Source organism: Orussus abietinus, unplaced genomic scaffold (genome assembly GCF_000612105.2).
Source record: "Orussus abietinus isolate OABI.00-Male unplaced genomic scaffold, Oabi_2.0 scaffold351, whole genome shotgun sequence".
NCBI lineage: Eukaryota > Metazoa > Arthropoda > Insecta > Hymenoptera > Orussidae > Orussus > Orussus abietinus.
Window position 1 is genome coordinate 1 of NW_019394568.1, and position 20,181 is coordinate 20,181.

General features: G+C 42.0%; 3 protein-coding genes across 3 annotated transcripts; 1 reads left to right on the plus strand and 2 right to left on the minus strand.

Moving 5' to 3' along the window:
* Window positions 1-737: 737 nt before the first annotated feature.
* Window positions 738-6,339, plus strand: LOC111674021 (the record flags this gene model as incomplete). Its single annotated transcript, XM_023432727.1, is given in 7 exon segments — window positions 738-942; window positions 1,060-1,318; window positions 1,397-1,508; window positions 1,594-1,716; window positions 2,075-2,223; window positions 3,267-3,346; window positions 3,462-6,339. Coding segments are annotated over 7 exon segments (1,097 nt in total), but the record flags the coding sequence as incomplete, so codon positions are not given.
* A 174-nt stretch (window positions 6,340-6,513) lies between these two features.
* On the minus strand, window positions 6,514-14,019 carry LOC105701090 (A disintegrin and metalloproteinase with thrombospondin motifs 3). The gene is made up of 14 exons (XM_012427523.1): window positions 12,819-14,019; window positions 12,317-12,441; window positions 11,445-11,537; window positions 10,729-10,964; window positions 10,494-10,646; window positions 10,314-10,427; window positions 10,017-10,149; window positions 9,732-9,901; window positions 9,284-9,587; window positions 9,077-9,209; window positions 7,686-7,951; window positions 7,353-7,618; window positions 7,015-7,267; window positions 6,514-6,933 (listed from the first exon to the last, which is right to left on the minus strand). Exons 1-14 carry the CDS (start codon window positions 14,017-14,019, stop codon window positions 6,670-6,672), a joined length of 3,711 nt encoding a protein of 1,236 aa, XP_012282946.1. The 3' UTR covers window positions 6,514-6,669.
* A 1,344-nt stretch (window positions 14,020-15,363) lies between these two features.
* On the minus strand, window positions 15,364-16,058 carry LOC105701091. Its single transcript, XM_012427524.2, has 3 exons — window positions 16,034-16,058; window positions 15,776-15,942; window positions 15,364-15,652 (listed from the first exon to the last, which is right to left on the minus strand). Exons 1-3 carry the CDS (start codon window positions 16,056-16,058, stop codon window positions 15,383-15,385), a joined length of 462 nt encoding a protein of 153 aa, XP_012282947.1. The 3' UTR covers window positions 15,364-15,382.
* Window positions 16,059-20,181: the final 4,123 nt, after the last annotated feature.

Sequence of the window (20,181 nt, forward strand, 5' to 3'; positions counted from 1 at the left end):
TCCCTACCAAAAATTCGTTGCGCCGCCCTTGGGGGCAAAAAACGGTGAAAGCTAACGTACGAAATCAGAGGACAGCACACGGTGCGATCGCGCGACCCTGCCCGTGAGCAATCTCCCAACTCATCTCTGCAAACACAACTCCGTCTGACGCACTCTGATAACAATATTGAATTAAAAATCATATTCCGCGATATTTTGATTTCTATTCGTAAACTCAAGCGTTTCTTTGGGCATTGGAAACAGATTCTTCTTTAATTTGGAAATTTTGATAGTGATACCGCAAATACAACTCCGTCAGACGCACCCTGTGTCGTCCTTGCTGCACTTGTCACTTGGCATTCACAACGATCTCGTTAATTGACACGATTAATTAAATAGACACGTAATGCCGGCGATGCGCAAACACCGTGGAACGCGAGTCTCGGCACACTTTTTTTTTCAACATATGACCCTCTCGTGGCAGTCTCATTTCTCCGTGTGACTTTCATGCGAAGATTCATCCCGCCGCAGTGGCCTCTATCTATCGCGAACAAACACTTTGATTAACGTGACCAGACTTCGAAAGACATTGTCTCAGAGATTATCTAAACGTTTCTTGTTCTCTCTAAAAACTTATAATAATTACCTACACCCTTGATTATCCACCCTCTACAATTATCACTAAACACGCACCCTCGAAACGTTTAACCAAACACTGAGGCGAGATAATGAGAATTTATTGGCTTTCTCGGGATCAGAATCGCCGAGGCGTTATGTGGAGGGCGAGGTGACGATCCATTATCGTTCGCCAGTGCGTACGGAGACGAAGGAGCCATTGAGCGAAGAGGAACTTGCACGCAGAAGTGCGGAGAACATGCGTCGCGTGTACCAGGAGGAGCGTCGACGGAAGTATCTTCAGGAACTCCACGACATCGACTCGCGACGACACACGGACAACTTTATGTGAGCATAAATTTCGCCCCAATTTTCGATTCCTCGATACTCGGTGCGATTCGATCGGCAATAAATCCCTAAGTGCGAAGTAGAATCGGGCTTGACAAATTGTATTAATTTGTCCAGACCGTCACAGAAGTCACCGATACCCCTAAATCGCTACGACGACTTCGTCGACGACCTCAGCCACAGGAGCAGGTCGCAGGACCAGACCCCAGAGCCAAGATTGGTCGCCAGGGCTCTGTACAATTTCGTGGGACAATCTCCAAGGGAACTGACCTTCCGCCGTGGGGACATCATCTTCGTCAGACGTCAGGTCGACAAGAACTGGTACGAGGGGGAACACAACGCCATGGTCGGACTTTTCCCGTTCAACTACGTCGAGGTATAAAAGTGCCCTCGTTATCACGTACGACTAGTGCATCGGTAATGGATCTCACTAATTATCGGACCCTTGTTCCAGATTCTACCTTACGATGGCGCGAGGACCACCCCGAAGAAGCCCTACGAGGGTCAGGCACGAGCAAAGTTCAACTTCGTCGCGCAAACCAATCTCGAGTTGTCCCTAGCTAAAGGTTCGACCTCCCCATAATGATAACGTGTTATCTCGGGATATTTTATTTAGACCGGTGGAGGGAAAGTTTAATCCATCCTTTCCAGGGGAGCTGGTGGTCCTGACGAGAAGGGTCGACGAGAATTGGTACGAGGGTCGTATCGGGGGCAGGAAAGGGATCTTCCCCGTGTCCTACGTCGACGTCCTGGCGGAGCCAGGACACAGGCCAGGTGAGTAGCCGATAACGCCTTATCGACCTTGATTTTTAATTCCACCGCCTTGGACCGACATGGAACTGGATGCTTCTCTTGCCTCCGTTCAGCTGTCTCGACCTCACTTTTATTTTCATTCCCCAGGCCTCCGAGTCGTCCTTAGACGTAGAACTTGCTCACTTCGTGCACTCTCCGTTAGCTTCCCACGTTTGATAATGATAATGACTGCAGGACTTTCTCCAGCCGGTCGCACGTCCGCTATTCCCTCCTCTCTCCCTGCTATTTCCTTTCGGCCGTGTTCCCAGGATTCGAGAGTGTGCACAGTGGAGGAGATGTGATGATTGCCCGTTGTGAAAATCCCCCGAAATGTTTTCAGAAACCCCCGTTCAGAGCAAACCCGTCGCCTCTCCGGCTGCGCACAGTCTCCTGTCCAATGGGACTGCTGGTGGGAAGCTGAGCATGGGGCCTCACCATTACACCCCAACGATACCGGTTAACACAACCCAGCAACACTATAATTCACTGGTGAGTCACTTCAGGTATTCGGGAGCTACGATTCATCCCTCTTGAAATTTTTAATTAATTGAGTATAACGAAGATATCCTAGGAAAACAATTTTTCCTTTCCCCACCCCACGTCCGACTTCGATTCAAATAATTCCTTGATGGGCCTGTAATTACGAAGAAATCGTAATTACGTATTTTTGCAACCTCTTATCACTTTATAACGAATCTCTCTTATAAGTATGTAAGGATGAAGGTAGACCTTATATATTATTCGAGAGCTACGATTCATTTCCCTTGAAATTTTTAATTAATTCAGTATAACGAAGATATCCTAGGAAAACAATTTTTCCTTTCCCCACCCCACGTCCGACTTCGATTCAAATAATTCCTTGATTGGCCTGTAATTACGAAGAAACCGTAATTACGTATTTTTGCAACCTCTCATCACTTTATATCGAATCTCTCTCATAAGTATGTAAGGATGAAGGTAGACCTTATATATTATTCGAGAGCTACGATTCATCCCCCTTCAAATTTTTAATTAATTGAGTATAACGAAGATATCCAAGGAAAACAATTTTTCCTTTCCCCACCCCACGTCCGACTTCGATTCAAATAATTCCTTGATGGGCCTGTAATTACGAAGAAATCGTAATTACGTATTTTTGCAACCTCTTATCACTTTATAACGAATCTCTCTCATAAGTATGTAAGGATGAAGGTAAACCTTATATATTATTCGGGAGCTACGATTCATCCCCCTTCAAATTTTTAATTAATTGAGTATAACGAAGATATCGTAGGAAAACAATTTTTCCTTTCCCCACCCCACGTCCGACTTCAATTCAAATAATTCCTTGATTGGCCTGTAATTACGAAGAAACCGTAATTACGTATTTTTGCAACCTCATCACTTTATATCGAATCTCTCTCATAAGTACATAAGGATGAAGACCTTACATATACCCAGCCAGGAAATCCTCTTCCCAAGAGGATTTCTTCTCTCCCACTCTACGAATTCTCGATCGCATAATCAATTTGTTAATAATTTTCTATTAAAAGCCACGCATGGGAGGAAACAAGTTGCACGTAGCACCGATGAACGAGACCCTGCACATCGACACTCACTCCGAGCCAATACCGTGAGTAGTGCACTGATTGAATGATTAAATATCGAATTCTGGAGCCAGGTGGAGCCAACTGGTCCCGAGAGGATTCAGCTGGACCCAGCTGGACTGACTCTATCTTCTCTTGCAGATACCGCGCGCTTTACAACTACAGACCGCAGAACGAGGACGAGCTGGAGCTGAGGGAAGGAGACACCGTCTACGTCATGGAGAAGTGCGACGACGGCTGGTACGTCGGTTCCAGTCAGCGTACAGGATACTTCGGCACCTTCCCCGGGAACTACGTCGAGCGATTGTGAGGAATGGCCAAATCGAGAGACCGACAGGTGCGAGCACCTAGGTCTCTCAGCGAGCGCTGCTTCCCTCGAAGAAAGTCTTAATCCGAAGCGCACCAGAGCCCGAAAAACCCCCAAAAGTGGTGGGCCTGGAAGAGTAAAGTGTAATTTAAGTATAATTATGACGAAGGGACGAGATCGGTTGCACCAGGATTTTTTCATGAATTTTTTAGCGCGAAAGAAGCGTCCCCGAATACCGACGGGTCCTATCTAAACACTGGAATTATTGGTCATTTTCTAAATACGTGGAAGGACGTACTTCAGGCTGATATTGAACGCTAACTGCCATTATCCAGTAAATCCTGAAACTTGGAATTTGTAATTTTCACATATTTATAGTCCGACAGTCGAACTTTAAGGGAAGTCCCTGCGTAGTGTAGCTGCGAATCTCGGAAGACGAGGGTGAAGTTACGTACTGACTTCCCGTTACTGTAATTGCAGTTATATTACATTTTACTACTTGTAATTGAATGGAAGGAGTAGTTACGTCCAGGGGCGTAGAAACTGGGCATTTGCACACTCATTGCCGAGCTCTGGGCGAGGCTCAGCTGGTCTTAGTGCTCGTTAAAAATATTTGTACAAAAATCTCCTGACCCGATACACCGTTTCTGCGCTTCTGAGATCCTCCGAGACGTCGAACTGGAGATGGAATTTTATCGAGGGAACCTAGACAGAGATTGATAAGAGTGATAAGGGGTCTCCTTTGATCGCCTCCACGTCGAGACGTACCACCGACCTTAGAGTATCCGACTATCACGCGAGCACCCTGACAGCCGGTGGATGGATATTAACGAACGGCTTGGAATCAATGTCGCATCAACCAAAAATAGATCTAATGATAAGGACGCTAGGTTAACCTGTAAGTAGTGTATGATAACAGTTAGTTATTTATTGCTATACGGAGTACTGACGACGCGAGCGTTGTCGCCGGTTCCAGCGGTCGTAGGTCCTACAAGAGCTGCGCTTCCACTTTCGAAACGGGAAAAGATTTTTCTACATTTATCCGGAACCACTAAATCTGATTTACAGTCCATGACCATTATCAGAAGATCTTGAGAAAATTTAATAGCGACATTTTAAGGGCATGGTTCAATTTTTACGAGTTTTACGAGAAGGACGCGTACCTAAGCATGCGGTAAGAAGACCTTATTGCGAGGGAGGATTTTTTTAATGGTCGATGTCGATGACTTATGATTGTTCAGTCCTCGAGGTAGAAACTTCAGGAACCGAGAAACTCCGTCTTTGTTAAAAATTAAAGAGCCGAAGTTACCCAATGATTTTATGAGGTGGCCACTCGTGGCCGCTTGTCCGCGAGCCGGGACCGCTGTTATGATTGAAAGTTTGCCTTCCCAAATTCATATTTTTGTAAACATTATTTATACGTAGGCCTATGTATGTATATATACACAGATAGATATATATATATATTATACATATATATACACGCGAACTATACGTAGACCTAACGCGTCGCGTATTTGAAGGCATGCATGAGAAGTCTTCGACGCAAGAGCTCACGCAGAAGTACGCCGCGACACTTTCTGAATCGCGCCTCGACGTATTTCCTTGAAAAAAAAAAAAATATATGGGATCCTTACATCGTAAATTGAACCTCCAAAATCCAGGATAGAAGCCATACTTACCGATAAATAATCGCTTATCAATAATATCTGTAACTCAAAAATGTATAGAAGCGCGTGTTAGAGACGCCGCATTTTCTGAATAAGACCGGCAAACGGCAAATGCATAATTGAATGTTAACTTAGGAATGAACATTTTGACTACCAATTTACCTTGGAAGGGTTCCAGACATCGCGCGCGATCACGAGGAAATTAATTGCCCAGCGTGTTCACGGCTACTCAGTTCAAAATCAGACAATACTAAAGTTTAATGTCGACTAGAGGGGAGCGAGTACAGAGGCATCGAAGCTAATACTCGAAACGATTTCTCGTCCCTCGCGAGACTTTCTGGCGACGTGGACTTTTTCTCCGGTCATTCGATAGTTGAAGCTTATAGTTGGTAGCTGGTTTCTCTTCTGGGTTGCAGCCCGCAACCCAGCGGGGAGACACGAGTACACCAAGTACAGAGGAGACACTTACTCGCTCGCGTCATATGCATATACCGTATACATATCTCGAGGATATCACACAACCGCGCGCAGGATGTACGTTGACGCGTGGTCAACTTATATGAATATACACACAGGAGGTACCAAAAAATAAATATTATAGAACTATAAATCGAGAGGGAAAGATGAAGATATATGTACGTGTTAAGGTCGAGATGCCGGAAGAAGAGATTTTAAGCGACCCGGCTGGGGCTTTAGATTTTTTATTCCTACTCCCTCGAGGATGACGGATCGAGATTAAAATGTATACGTATTATTTCTGACATCCTGGGAATGGAGTATGAATTTTAAGGTGAAGTTTCGGTGGCGTCTCGCCATTTTCGAGGAGTTTGTCCAGGATGATGGGGACTCTCGTCCACGGGCGCCGTAAAGAAATCACGTTAACGCGTAACACGGATGTGCTCGAAACAATTTTGTCCGCTGCACTACCAGTACTCCGCGTCGTGTTACTTCGATCTACTTGTATTGCGTTAATTTAGCACTAACGATGTCACTATGCATTGTACACTTCGGATACAAATAAAACCTAGTCTATTACTGCTCGCGTCGGGTCTTCATTTACTCTCTTCTTTTTTCTTTTTCAATCGACAGAGAAGGAAAGGTTAGTTACTTCCGTCTTCGAGAGACTACAGCAACAACTATGCAACTGGATGATGCATGTAATGAGGTATGAATTCAGATTTCTTCAATGGTACCTACATTAAATAGATAATTAAAATACACCTAAACATGAGTTTAATGTAAAATACTTCCATAGCTGCCATATCCTTACGCTAATTACTTGAAATAATGTGTGTTAGTGCCACACTAATAAACAGGATCATTTTAATAAAACAACCTCCTCGCCGCGCTGATTAAATAAAATCTCTGTCATTCAGCAGGAATGGCAGCACTTTTTCCTGAAACCTGGAATCTCGCAATACCTATCCAGGATTTGCAATACGCAGAAAGCACTTTTATCCTGCCTGCAAGTGGTAGTGCAATTTTGAAACTTCTTGCGATGTCCTTTACAGGTTCGCAGCTCGTCCGGGATAAAAGATCCAGTGCAGGTAAACAGTGAATCCTCTTCTTCGGTTCCTTCTTCAGGGACGCATCGCGGCATCCTCGACTGCACTCCCCATCCGCAACCTTGCGAGCACTGAAAGGATAATGTGCATATTAAAGAATAATTTTCTCGATGCCAGCCATCCTTCTCAAATTCGACCTCGTTTATCCTTACCCGGGACCAGTCCGAAAACACCCATCGACCCTGACAAGGGATTTTGTTGCACTCCCTTTCAATGTTAGGACGACGCTTGGTGCATCTATCAGGCGGAACCATCATCTTGTAAACTTCGATCTCCTTACCCCTGGTGATTGCACTCCCATTAAAGGATGAGTGAACGCAATAAACTTGCCGGTGCTGAACTCCGAAACTCCCGCAAGTTCTGCTGCATCCTTCCCAGGGGCCCACCAGCCACTTAAAGTCGCAACTAATTAATCCGATAACGTCGAACTATTAGAAAATGATTATTCCGCGAAGGGGCCTCTGGATAATCCTATTAACTTCGAGCTAACCTGAAGGAGTTGCACCTCTCGACGTGCAGTACGGGCTTCGAGGTAAGTGCGCACTTTCTTCTGGGCACGATCCTCCCAGTGGCTTCTTCTATGCAAGCAATTGTTTTCTGTCGATGTCCTCCACCACAGCTGGCAGAACAAGGACTCCATCCTCCAACTGTCCAGCTGTACTTACTTACGGAATCGGTGTCGTTTACATTAATAGTATGCCTCGAAAGGACGGAGATGACGACGCCCTCCCTTACGGCTTCTTCGGGTACAGCGAGCTATTGATAATTAAATATGGTATTACGTCCTTTTGGTACTTGTCGTCGAGGTGGGTAATCAGCTCACCGAGACGACGATCTCTGCAAAAAGTGGACCTCTCGCGAACATTGTGTACGTATCACCTAATTTTTGAGGCCTAAAGGCTGCACCTTCGACCACCAGGACCTGACCTCGTCCTTTCGAGTCATATCCTTTCACGTCGTATCTTCGCCTCCTTCCGTCTCTCACGGCGATGGTGAGATCATCTCTGAATTTTGTAGGAACTTGTACGATCGTTACATCCACCCTGATGTTGTAAGAGGCTCGAGGTACTATGCCAGCTCGCGTCATAGCTGTAAATTAATAAATAATTGGTTAATAACCTTCGGTTAGAGGAACTGCCCTGGATAGGCGAGGAAACTTCAGGATCTACTTCAGACTTGCAAATGAGCCGCTCAGTGCACACATCGACTAACTCCACTTTTTGAAAAATCTTAAATTTAGGTGTCAAAGCACTTGGTATAGTCATAACTTTTTATATTTATAATATCTTTCCTGATTAATAGAGATTAACACCATTAAACGGCAACATTTTTTTGGGCATTGAATAATAAGTAATTTATTTCAGAAGCCATTTTGATTAACTCCATACTCTAATGTAAATCGTAGACGAATACCTGGCAGTATAGTATTATTGGATTATCTGTTGCGGCCGTACATCGACGCTTTTTTTTTTTAAACAGCCGAAGATGCTTTCCCCCTTTCAACAATATGAGTAATAAAATCGCATCAGCAAACGGATAGAAAGAAACGCAATGCAGACGGTAGTTAGTATAACGGTGATCTCTCACGCTGAATGTTACCGTATACTTCACCAATATTACACGGACTACATATTTTTTGGTCTTTGCAACATTACTCCCTGATTGTTTTTAAAGAACTAAATATTATACCGTTATAATCAAGATGAGTGAAACTAATAACAATGTGGATGTGGAAAGCAGTGATGATTCTTCAATACGATTTATCAGCAGAAAGTCTGGGGCAAGAAAACGTTTATCGTGTTTCTCGGATTCATCTGATTGCAACGGTACAAATTCCCCAACAAAAACATTGATTGGGAGGCAAAGAAGTCGTAATCCTGATAAATGGGCACGAAATTTACAAAAGCATAACGGAACAAAAGGTTTGGCATACAGGAATAGGGGAGGAAATTTAATACCTGCAAAAACATTTGTCGATATAAAATGCAGACGATTATTTTTTGGCTATTCTTTCTTATTAATTTTATATACCATTAGATGAAAACTATAACTGTATTTTTGTATTCTACATTATATATTTGAAGTTATATTATAATAGGAATTTTAAAAAAGAATCTACATTACTTCATCGCATTTCTCGACTTTTTGTTTTATGGAGTTAATCAATGTGTGCACTGAGCGGCTCAAATAATATTCCCTTAAATTCTGTCTGACCTCTGCGTAATTTGCGTTGAAATTTGTGTATTACATTTTTACAGCTACTGTTATCTCCATCGCAAACGCCGCAAGAATCTCGCTCTTTGGTGGAATTTATCACGTTGTCACATCCCATGGATAGACACGTACCCTGTGAATAATTTTGGTAGTAATTATGGTAATATGTAACAAGATTAATTGGATTCTGAAATTATTCTGCCGCACTTGAACACAGATATTCGAGGATCCATAGTCACAGGGAATTCCATCGGGCATATTTTCACCGGTGAAAAATATTTCTCCTGTCTCTTTACTCCTGCAGGACAATTGGCACTTCAGGTTCTCCTGATCTGGCTCGTGTGGTAACCAGGTGTTGTTATATTTTGGGGAGGATATTCCGATGGACATTAGGCTGACAAGGTGGGAACACTGCAGAGATCTGAGGTCTACTGGAACTGGACATCGATCTTGCTCACATACCTTGAATTCTTCATTTTTACCTTCACACGGTGAACCCCCGTACGCTGGGCTACAATGTAATATAAAATTGCAAATACTATTTAAATAACACCTCTAATAGATGTATCATGTTACATCGCATCACATACGAAATGGAAAAAAAAAAATGTTCTTAAGACTAGTGATATTAAATAACATTTTTCAAAGTTCTCACGCCGGATTGTTGCATTTGCGGGTTCGAAATTGCACCCCAATATCACAAGACCTTGAACATTTTCCCCATGGGGACCAGTCACTCCATCCTCCATTTCTTGAATTGTGCACTATTGGCCCCATGCCGAACCTTTTTCGGTCAACTGGCTCACAAAAGCCATTGATACACCACTGTAAAGATTATTGATAATAACATTTAACCTCGAGTAGTGAAACCAATAGAACTTTCAAATCTAATGATCCACTAGAAACTCGAGATTTTAAGTCATAAATATCTCATTCTCACTTTATCATCCCCACAGGTCGTACCCTCCAAAGGTGGTCCCTTCTTCGTCTTGCAAATTTGAGATGCATTGATCCGACTGCACCAAAGATGTGAACACGGATCAGGTAAATTGAAGCTTCTGCACAGGGTATATCTGAAAATGAAAATAATAAATCACAATCAGCATCAATCGTTAACCTTTAAAAATAACCCACGCCTTCCAATCTACTAAAAACTCCTTCCTCGAGCAATGCCAATTTCTAAATAACCCGATATAGCGTGCAAAATTGTCAACTATAAAAATTGCAAAATTCTCACCCCTCTCCGAACTCCATCCTACACTGTTCGTCCATAGTGAAGGTCTCCTCCAAAGTAGCCGCGAGATGAGTAGCATTGCTGACATTCGGTTGATTCGATAAGCAGGACCACTTTCTGCGTGATTAAAAAATTCAACATAAATTGGAAAAATTATTAAGAAGCTTTATAAACATCGCTCACTTCGTCCTTTGATGAAACTCTCTCTTGGAACATGGGGACCAATGAAAACGGTGGAAAGTAGCTGCTACCATGGGTGCCATCACGCTTCCAAGGGTTGCCTCTTCTCCACAAGTGTTCCCCGCAGATTCATCCCCATCGTGAGTTAATCCTAAACTGGATTGGCAACGGAAACATGGAGAAAATAGAAAATCCTCAAAATCTGATAGGGTTAACGTAGAAGATTAGGATATATTACATGTGGGCCACTTCGTGGGCTATAATGAAAGCACTGGTGAGACCTTCGTCCCGGTTCAGGGCACAGGATCTCGCAGGGTCACAGGCTCCTGACACAGGAGCATATCCCGAAGGACCTCCGATGTCCAATCTCGTTAGCCAAACCGCCACGTCGTGTTTTCCTTCGATGGACGACAGGAGCCTCCGATTCCACTTGTTCACGTTCTCCAGAGACTTTCGAGCATTTCCGCTACGCACCTGGTCTTTCGAAAAACATTGCAATCAATATTTTTTAACGGATACTCATTTGTTTATTTAAAATATTTACCCTCGAGAGGGAAACCCCCCGAGGGTAAAACATGTACATATGAAATGTGTAAAATATTTCAAATTGTATATATAACATTTCAGCCTAGCCCATGTCATTAAGCAGTCGCAGAGTATCCTTAATAAATACATAAAAATTCATATTACAAGAGTAAAACATAAAATATTCAATAAATAAGATCTAACAAGTATAAGATATAGTATAATACGATAAATACGCGGATAAAAGACATAACATAGTTAGTCAAGTAAAAACAGAAAAAAATGTATATATAGAATAGATAGTGAAATAAATGAATAAATAAGTAAATACAAAGATAAATAAATAAAAGAAAAAAAAACGCGATTGCAATCAATATCAAAATGCCATCCCGTTCAACGGATTGAGCGAGAAATTTTAGAAACACATACCATACCGTCCTCCTTTTCGGAGTAAAACACCATTCTGACGATCACGAGGTTCATGTTCGAATCGAGCGACGGATCCTTGTAAATAGCGCTGACCTGGAATGAACATTACGTGTGTTTAACTATTTCTAAGGATAATGTTTCGATTTGAAGATTATACCGTATTATAAGCTTAAACCGTGGAAATGATGGAGATTATTGAGTAAGGTTTCAAATCTGAAGTTCTGGGCTGTGTTTTAGGAAACTGTGGAGGGCGTTTATCAGTTAGGAAAAATATTATCGATAAGGGAATTGTATTTCGATCCTCCTTGAAAAGTGACATGCTGGAATCTAAATTAGCGCTCGGGGCGCACAAACTTACAGAAGGCCTTTAAGGCTCAAGTTAGTAATTGTCTCGCTCCACCGACTCTTAATTAACTCAACTTGCCTTATTACTTATCAACCCTAGCGCCATTATCGAACTCACGGCTTTATACTTCAAGTTACGGGGCATTCCTCCTCACGGTAAGGAACTCTCGATGAAGTTACCATTCTGGCAGAAACGAAGTAACGTAATTGTCTAAAAAAGAACTCTTTAGATAAAAGGACTGCTCCTGAAGGGTACACCTTCTAAACTTGTAATGAACTTGCCCTGCAGGTACATAGTGGCTCCAGGCATTTTCGTGAACGATTTTTTCTTTCGTGAAATGTCAAACTTTAAACGTCGGAGAAGAGAAAAAATGTAATCTCGACGAGAGCCGAGGATCTTCATTTTGCTGTAGATCGAGCAGATCATTTTTTTAATGAAGGAAGTATCGAATAAAAATTAATTTAATTAACTAATGTCAATACCACGGATATTTACGCTAATTTCTCGATTTAATTTCTAGACTCACAATGTTCAGAAGGGCAAGGATGTACCGTTGGACACGAGAGCCATGAAATTCAACGACGGAGTGATCAGCTGCGATAGCTAACTCCAGCCATCTTGGCGGTGCCTCTTTATCCTCGGATTTCCTTTCTGAAATATGAGTACTCTGTAACATACCCTGTACACCTTAACGTAGACCGATAACACAACGTAGAGAAAATAATGTCCACATAATTTTCCAAATGATGCCTCATTATTATAATAGTTTCAATACGTGTAGAATATTTTTCGAAATTAAGGAATTAATTAAGAAATTAAACGTCTGGGAAAATTAATATTTCTGAATTTCAAATCTGAACATACTCAAGACGAAGGTCTCAGAGAAATGTGGGGTTTCTTTGAGAGACGGTTATTTTCTTAAACAAAATTCACTAATTTGCATAAAGCTGAGGCTCCGTCTGTCGGAACGTTCATTTTCCCGTCCGGAAATAAGTTCGTCCGTGTATTACCGGAATGTCACCACTTACTGGGTAATTTATCCTTCTCCCAGGTACGATCGAAGAAATATCCAACGTGCTCGGAATCCTCAATCGAAAGCTTTTCATCCGTCTCCATCTCGACGTCTCCGAGGATCTCTTCGTCATCTCCGATGACATCGATCGTGTCACCGGTGAGATTATAAAATTCCTTTGAGTCGAGGAACATTGAATTTCTCTTAGATCTTTCATTTCCCTCATAAAAATGTCCCTCCTTCAATTTATTCGTTTTAGAAAACCCATTCGTCAGTATTGAATCCAAGTCCTCCACCTCTTCGGGGCTTTCTTCTCTTTCCAAGACGGAAAATTTGTTTCCTCTGTAAAGATCTATAATGTGCTCGACGCAATCTCGAATTTGATTAAGCATCTTCCCAGGGTCCCCGGTAGCTTTCAATTCCAGTACATTTTGCAGCAGGTCAATAGACATATTTAAAAAATTGAAAGTTTCTACATCATAGACGCATTCCATAAACAAATCGTCAGTGACAAGTAGTTCATCGTTTAAATTGTTATTTATAAAATCGAGAAGTTCGTTCTTCACTCCATAATTCTTCAGTAACTTCTTCCCTTTTGTATTAGGTCTTTCAGATTTTTCAAACAATGTGGTAACGTCGGTTTCACTCATCTCCTTTTCATTTGCATTTATCGATTCCTTAATTGTTCCCGAAATCGCGTGATAATAATCCTCCAATTTCGCAGATTTCTTCCACTCGTACAAGACATGCTGATTATTCTTCAAAGGCTCAATGAAGAAAGAGCGATTTTTTATGTGCACCAAGCCATAGAATTCATCCTCGCAGATTGTCAAAGCAACTGTAGAATCTTCACCTCGGATCGTACCTTGAAGAGTCCTACACGTTTCGGAAAAATTATCGGAATCCTTTGAATAGACTGAGAAATTCTCAGAGCCGATCCAGAGAGCTGAAAAATTCAAAGGCACGATCAGCTGTTCGTTTCTTCGAGTTTCCAAAGTCCAATTCTTCAGCAGAACCGAAACAACCTTTTCGGCATCCTCTCTCGTTTCTCTAAAAGATCTCTTCTCCCTCGCCCACTGTCCGCCATAGGAAACAATTTTCGGGTACACAATTTCAAAATTACCCAAACTTCCCAAGTACTCTTCCCGATTCACCGACTCTGTCAGTCGTAACACAAACACCAAGAAAAACCACCTTCGAAGCTCCACCAGAACCATTTTGAGATAGTATAAAAATCGAACGTTTCTCTTTGTTATCGGTAATTCCACGGGATTAATATAAATCGGATTAATTTTCCGTTTTCAAGGCAAATACTTGAATGTATTCATGATTCGCCGCGTACCGTCGTCATTTACGATTTATGTAGGATTACTTTTTCTCTTGAAAAATAACGTTTGCACTTTGATTAAAACACTGAGGGTACACTTCTTGTGCGGGATAAAGACAATAGAATGCACTGTCAATCATTGCCAGCAAAACCAATATCGAAAAGAATGGCAACTGCATCCGTGGAAAACTCGTTGCTTCATTGGCTTAGCATTGTTGAGCAGCGGGTTGCTCCGGTCCCGTGTTAATTAACACTTAATTAAGGCGAAGCTGCAGCCACCGAGGCTGCCTTCCCACTGCAACTGGCCGCCACATGGAGTACTTAACACAGATAGACTCTGTGCACACGTACTGCATCCATGAACAAGTGCACCGATGAAACGAGTTCAGAGACGTATGGAGAACATTTATCTCCACGGTTCAACCTATTTCGGCGAACAATGAAGTTTAATTATTCTCCGGAACGGACGGTTTCTCGGGCAATAAACGACTACATCGAGTGGATATATTATAAACAATGGCAAAGTAAAACCAGGAACTGTGGTTTCATAATTTCGTTTGAATTATACACTTTGTGTTAAATAACCCCTAAAGTCGTAATCCCGAATAATGAGGAGTTAAGCTAAAAATGAATTGAAACCTTATTTGATGATACGGTCCAAACATCTCCGCCATGAAAGACGTGGTATATTTGTAAAAAAAAATATGTAAACAAGTAATTGATATTAGTTGTAAAATTACAGAAGGAGATAAACTAGATTTAATTGAGGGGCGAGTTGGGAAACGGCATTTTATGGAGTTTTGGCAGTGTTTCGTAGGAATTTCATTACTCCCGTCTCGTATACTGTTGCACCATTAATTGAGTCGGCCCTGGACGCATTTATGCTTCGAAGCTCTATGGGAGAGAGAAATAAAGACGAAATATCGGAGAGGCCGAGAGGAGGAGAGAGAAACACCGCAAGCTCCTTTGGTACACGCGAAGTTCTAATAATGGCGGCTTTATATACCAGAGTTTACTTCACAGACCGGTCAATGTTCCTACGCTTGCTGAGATAATTATTCGAGGATAATGGCGATCGCAATTCATTTTCCCCCGCCGGTAAATATTTTTCTTTCCCGATCCTCGTGTCGACACTGTTAGTAGAGATGCGTAATTACTTGTACTGTCAGAATCGCGGGATGAAAAGAGAACAGCGAAACGGGTAGAATTTGAATAACTGACCACTTGATATGTACTATAGTTTATTGGCACTGTCACGACGGGTACATAATGACTGTGAGCACAGCCTGAAGAATCAATGCCAAAATCAAGCCAACTTCTGTCGTGTTAATTTCTGCGGCCGTTCCGGTGCCTGTATTACACAATGATTTCTCGCAACATGCTGTACATGCGTAAAGCTTTGTGCGTTCCCCGATGACGATGCACCCAGGTTCGCATTTGTTTGTGCAATTTCTCTCCAAAGACCACATCATGGGCACGGAGGTCGAGTTCTCGGTACTAGTTGTGTACGAGAATCTCTTCACCTGAAAAGTAAGAATTTTTATCACCACGTAAATCGTGGAATAAAAAGAGAAGAAATGAAATTAAATGAAATGGGTGGTTGCACGCGAAAAGTTGTATTTCCTCGCTGTGACAGGTTAACTCACCATACAAATTCGTCTATCATCTTTGCACTTTTGGATGAGGGAACTGTGGTTGCCAGCTAGATCTACACACCTCTCACCATCATCCATGGTATCACATTGATAGCACCATAAGTCATTTGCGCGTTCCGACGCAGCGTGCGTTCTGTGCTCCTTAGACATCAGCTGTTCTGAAAACGATTTACACCTTAAGTAAATATCTCTAATTGGCATTAAAGTACGATAACTACGTGTATGCCATTCGCGACATCGAGACGTTACGCGTTATCATGGAAAATCCTTCCATATTTAGGAACACACACGGTGGCAAGACTTATCTCGGAAGTTATCGGTTTCTCCGCAACATGCCGCAGAGTACTCTGCAGAGCTTTAATAATTCATATCTTGATACTTATTAATTTACCTACGTCGAAGGTCAGCCGAGATTAATCACAATTTTGGACACTGACCCAGATAGGACCGGAATGAGCGCACATTATTCACAAGACAAAGACCTCTTCATCGTATAATAACAACATCTCATTGCAAAGCGCCGAAATATACCGAAAAAATTTCTGCTCCTCGATAGTCGCTCCAAAATTGCAGGAAATTGAATATTTCAATCTTTTTTCAAAATTACATACTTATACTTTGCCTCCAAAAAAAAATCAGGGGAGAAACTTTACTTTCCAATGAACTCGGGTAAAATTGTCCGCAGGGAAATATTGGCCCCTGCTGAAAATAGAATTCTACAGTGATAGTTACCCTGCGAAATCGCGAAATTCGCGATGATGAGGAAAGTCACGACCGCGACTCGACGTTCGCAATACATGGTCAAGTCCGTCTTGAGGTTTTAATTTTACCGACACATCCCGACACGCGATTGTACTTTCCACAGGTTTTATTCTGCCCCGAGAACCCGACAATTCTCTCCACTTTGGGAGACTACCACAGTCGCCATCTTCCCCCGAGTTGCGCATGCGCCCTCGAAACTACGCTACGGAGATTCTCGAAAATCGATGTGACGAAATTAAAGTGCACCAAGCTCGAGAACCGAGGTTCTTCGATTTTCCCCACTCGTCCAAACGATTCGAGATCTCCCCTAGTTCTGCAATTTTCATAATTACATTTTTTAAGGGGTGAAAAAGCGCGTTCCGATCCGCTAAATTGAGCGCGATGTCGCTAAAAAGTAAATAAGTGCTTTACGTTCCCAAAGTACTGCTACAGACAATTCCTACTCTATGAACATATCTGCTAGAAGTGTATATTTTAATTGCTTATAACGAAGATTAATGGAAAAATTATTACCTTTATTTTTAAGTATTTTCCTAGGGTGGCAAATTTCGTCATTTAAACTCAAAAAGCAGAAAGTAGAGATACGACGAGTCCTCTTATCACAGCAATGCACCGGCCTTTGAGAGCGTTCTGAATGCATCGGCAGCTCTGCTAGAATTTCCGAGACAATAGTTCAGCGAGGAGAATAAAACCTCACACTTGTTATTTAGGTATAACAGTGACAGACTTTTAAAGAGAAGACCGAGCAATGGTTATTTCGAAAAACATCGACAGAGTATTCAGGCTTGGTTAGTATTTCGCATTATTTTGGATTCCATGCCGTCCACTTGAATAAACGCCGGTGCAGAAAATAGAGTACAGGCATGACGCGGTGTACTTTCGGCGCAATGAATTTCTGCCAATATGTACACGTATCGGAAACGGTGAAGTGCAGTTTGTTTCCCGTCAATGGCGACCACAGAATCATTTCTAACGCGCCCTTTCCGATTCTTTACAAGAAAGCGTCAGGAATATTTTTGACAGGAGCATCTCCATAAATCTGAAGTACCCTACCCTAGGAAAGGGCAGTCGTGCCTGAAAATCATCTAATTCCGGGAGGTCGTGCCCACCAACCCTTATCGATCCCTCCGAAGAGTTATCCGAAGAGGGACCCGAGGAAAATTCGTTTCGGGACTCGACTAGCGATTTCGCGAATTGTTGCGTGGCTAGGCTCTTTCTCGCCCTCCGATCATAAATTTCACTGATAGAGATGGCCGACCGCTCCTCTTTTCCCTCGAAACTCCCTTAGAAGGCGCCTTCTGAAGTGGGATTTACCTCCAAAATGGATGGGTTTTTGAATGTCCCGCTCGATGAGCGCGAGCCCTCCAATCCAATCTACTCCATTCGTGATAACTCGGAGATGACAGAAATAAACGGATATTCTCGTCGACCGATTCCCGTACTTCGAAATAATTCCCAGCACCCTCGAAAACCCGAAGAAGGCGTTAATGAAGCCGGCCGAAAAATTTTTCTCGAAAATTTTGTCGACAAAATAATCATGGAAATTGATGGCCTGCATAAATTTACCCCTGGCTCTGTAAATGGAACCACTTAAATATTAATTTCTCATCACCCTGTCTGAATTTGCTTTCTCATTATAAAGTTCACGATGAGTCGATTATTTCCCAAAACGGTGCGGTATACCGCAGGAAATTTAATTTCATGTAAAAGTTTCGAGCGCATATCAAAAGGTCTTCGCGGTAACTACTTGCCGACGTGTTTATAGAATTACAAATCCGTTTAATTTAATGTCATTACTGGATAACCACCAACCAGGATATCAAGAAAGGGTGGATACTCATTACCCCAATGCTTCCTTTATCCACATGTGTATCACCGACATTACACGACGCGCGCGCCCACGCCCGGTAACCCACATTTCTATATTTTTAATTAAACCCAACACCGTAAATCCACGTTTTATACCCATTACAATCTACCCTCCCCACGGCTGCTCCACTCTTCACTTTCATTTTTCATAACAAATGTTCCTAGGAGTGCCCAAAATTGACCACGAAATGTCGATGCGCCCAAATGTCAGAAATCTTCCTGACAACACGCATAAAATAATGATCTCTGTCAGTTAATGACTATAAGAATGTTGTATACTTCGTTGCAAAATTTCACCGCACTTATCATTGACATTATTCAGCAGATGAGATGTAATGCACGCATAAAATAATGATCTCTGTCAATTAATGACTATAAGAATGTTGTATACTTCGTTGCAAAATTTCACCGCACTTATCATTGACATTATTCAGCAGATGAGATGCAATGCACGCATAAAAGAATGATCTCTGTCAGTTAATGACTATAAGAATGTTGTATACTTCGTTGCAAAATTTCACCGCACTTATTATTGACATTATTCAGCAGATGAGATGCAATGCACGCATAAAAGAATGATCTCTGTCAGGTAATGACTATAAAAATGTTGTATACTTCGTTGCAAAATTTCACCGCACTTATCATTGACATTATTCAGCAGATGAGATGCAATGCACGCATAAAAGAATGATCTCTGTCAGGTAATGACTATAAAAATGTTGTATACTTCGTTGCAAAATTTCGCCGCACTTATCATTGACATTATTCAGCAGATGAGATGCAATGATCTATTTATTATTGGAGAACGAAAGCTGGGTCAAGCATGACTCGACCAATAGGAGCAGCGTTTGCTAGCTCTTATCACTGCCCTCTCTCTCTCTTCCTCTCTCGCTCTCTCTTGCACTCTCCCTCTGTCTCTGTCTGTTGCTGCACCTGCAGGTTCCACAGGGGTGAACAGCCGCAGGAAAATCGATCTGCTCGTACCAGACGGGCTCTCGCATTGTTACTTTCGTACGTCGACCAGTTGGCACGGTACTCTCTGCAAGTACCACAGAAAACGATCCCTTCCTCCCCGAAGAAGACCCAGAAAAAATCCCTCGATGGAGTCCTTCAGGAGCTCTGCGAATTGCGGTAAATAAATACACTTGATATAAATTCATAAATATACGGTCTGATCGATTAATCGATCGGTGCGAATAATGTTAATCGGGTGATACGTTGAAAAAAGGGCGACATGAAAATTAAATATCGAATGATTAGGATTGTACGAATTAACTGTCTAGATGTGCGATTAAAGCAAGGAAGTACATTTTGGTATTTAATAAATTAACAAATAATTGCCCTAGTTAGAGTTTCGGAAATGGTTATGAAGGCATACTGCGAAAAAGTAATTACATTTAAATATCCCGAAGTTTCGTAGTTCATTCGGGATTAATTATTCAGAAGTTTCCTCCGACTTGATGCAATTAACTCTTCGCCTCTCTGTTCGTTAATGGAAAGCGAAAGGACGTAAGAAATGCTAAATTCTTGACGCATTAAATTAGTATCGGAGTTTCTAATCCGATTAGCAACTGAACAGAGGGGTTAAGGGGAGCATTCGGGAAACACTATGTACATGAGTGATTTTTCTTAGTGAAGTTTAAACCGCTTTGTGGTGAAGGTTCTTGCTGAAATACTTCCGATATATGAATTTTACTTGTTGACGTATCAAGTGTAACGCACCATTAGCTCCGATTGACTTGACACTATGTCAAAATGAGGATGAG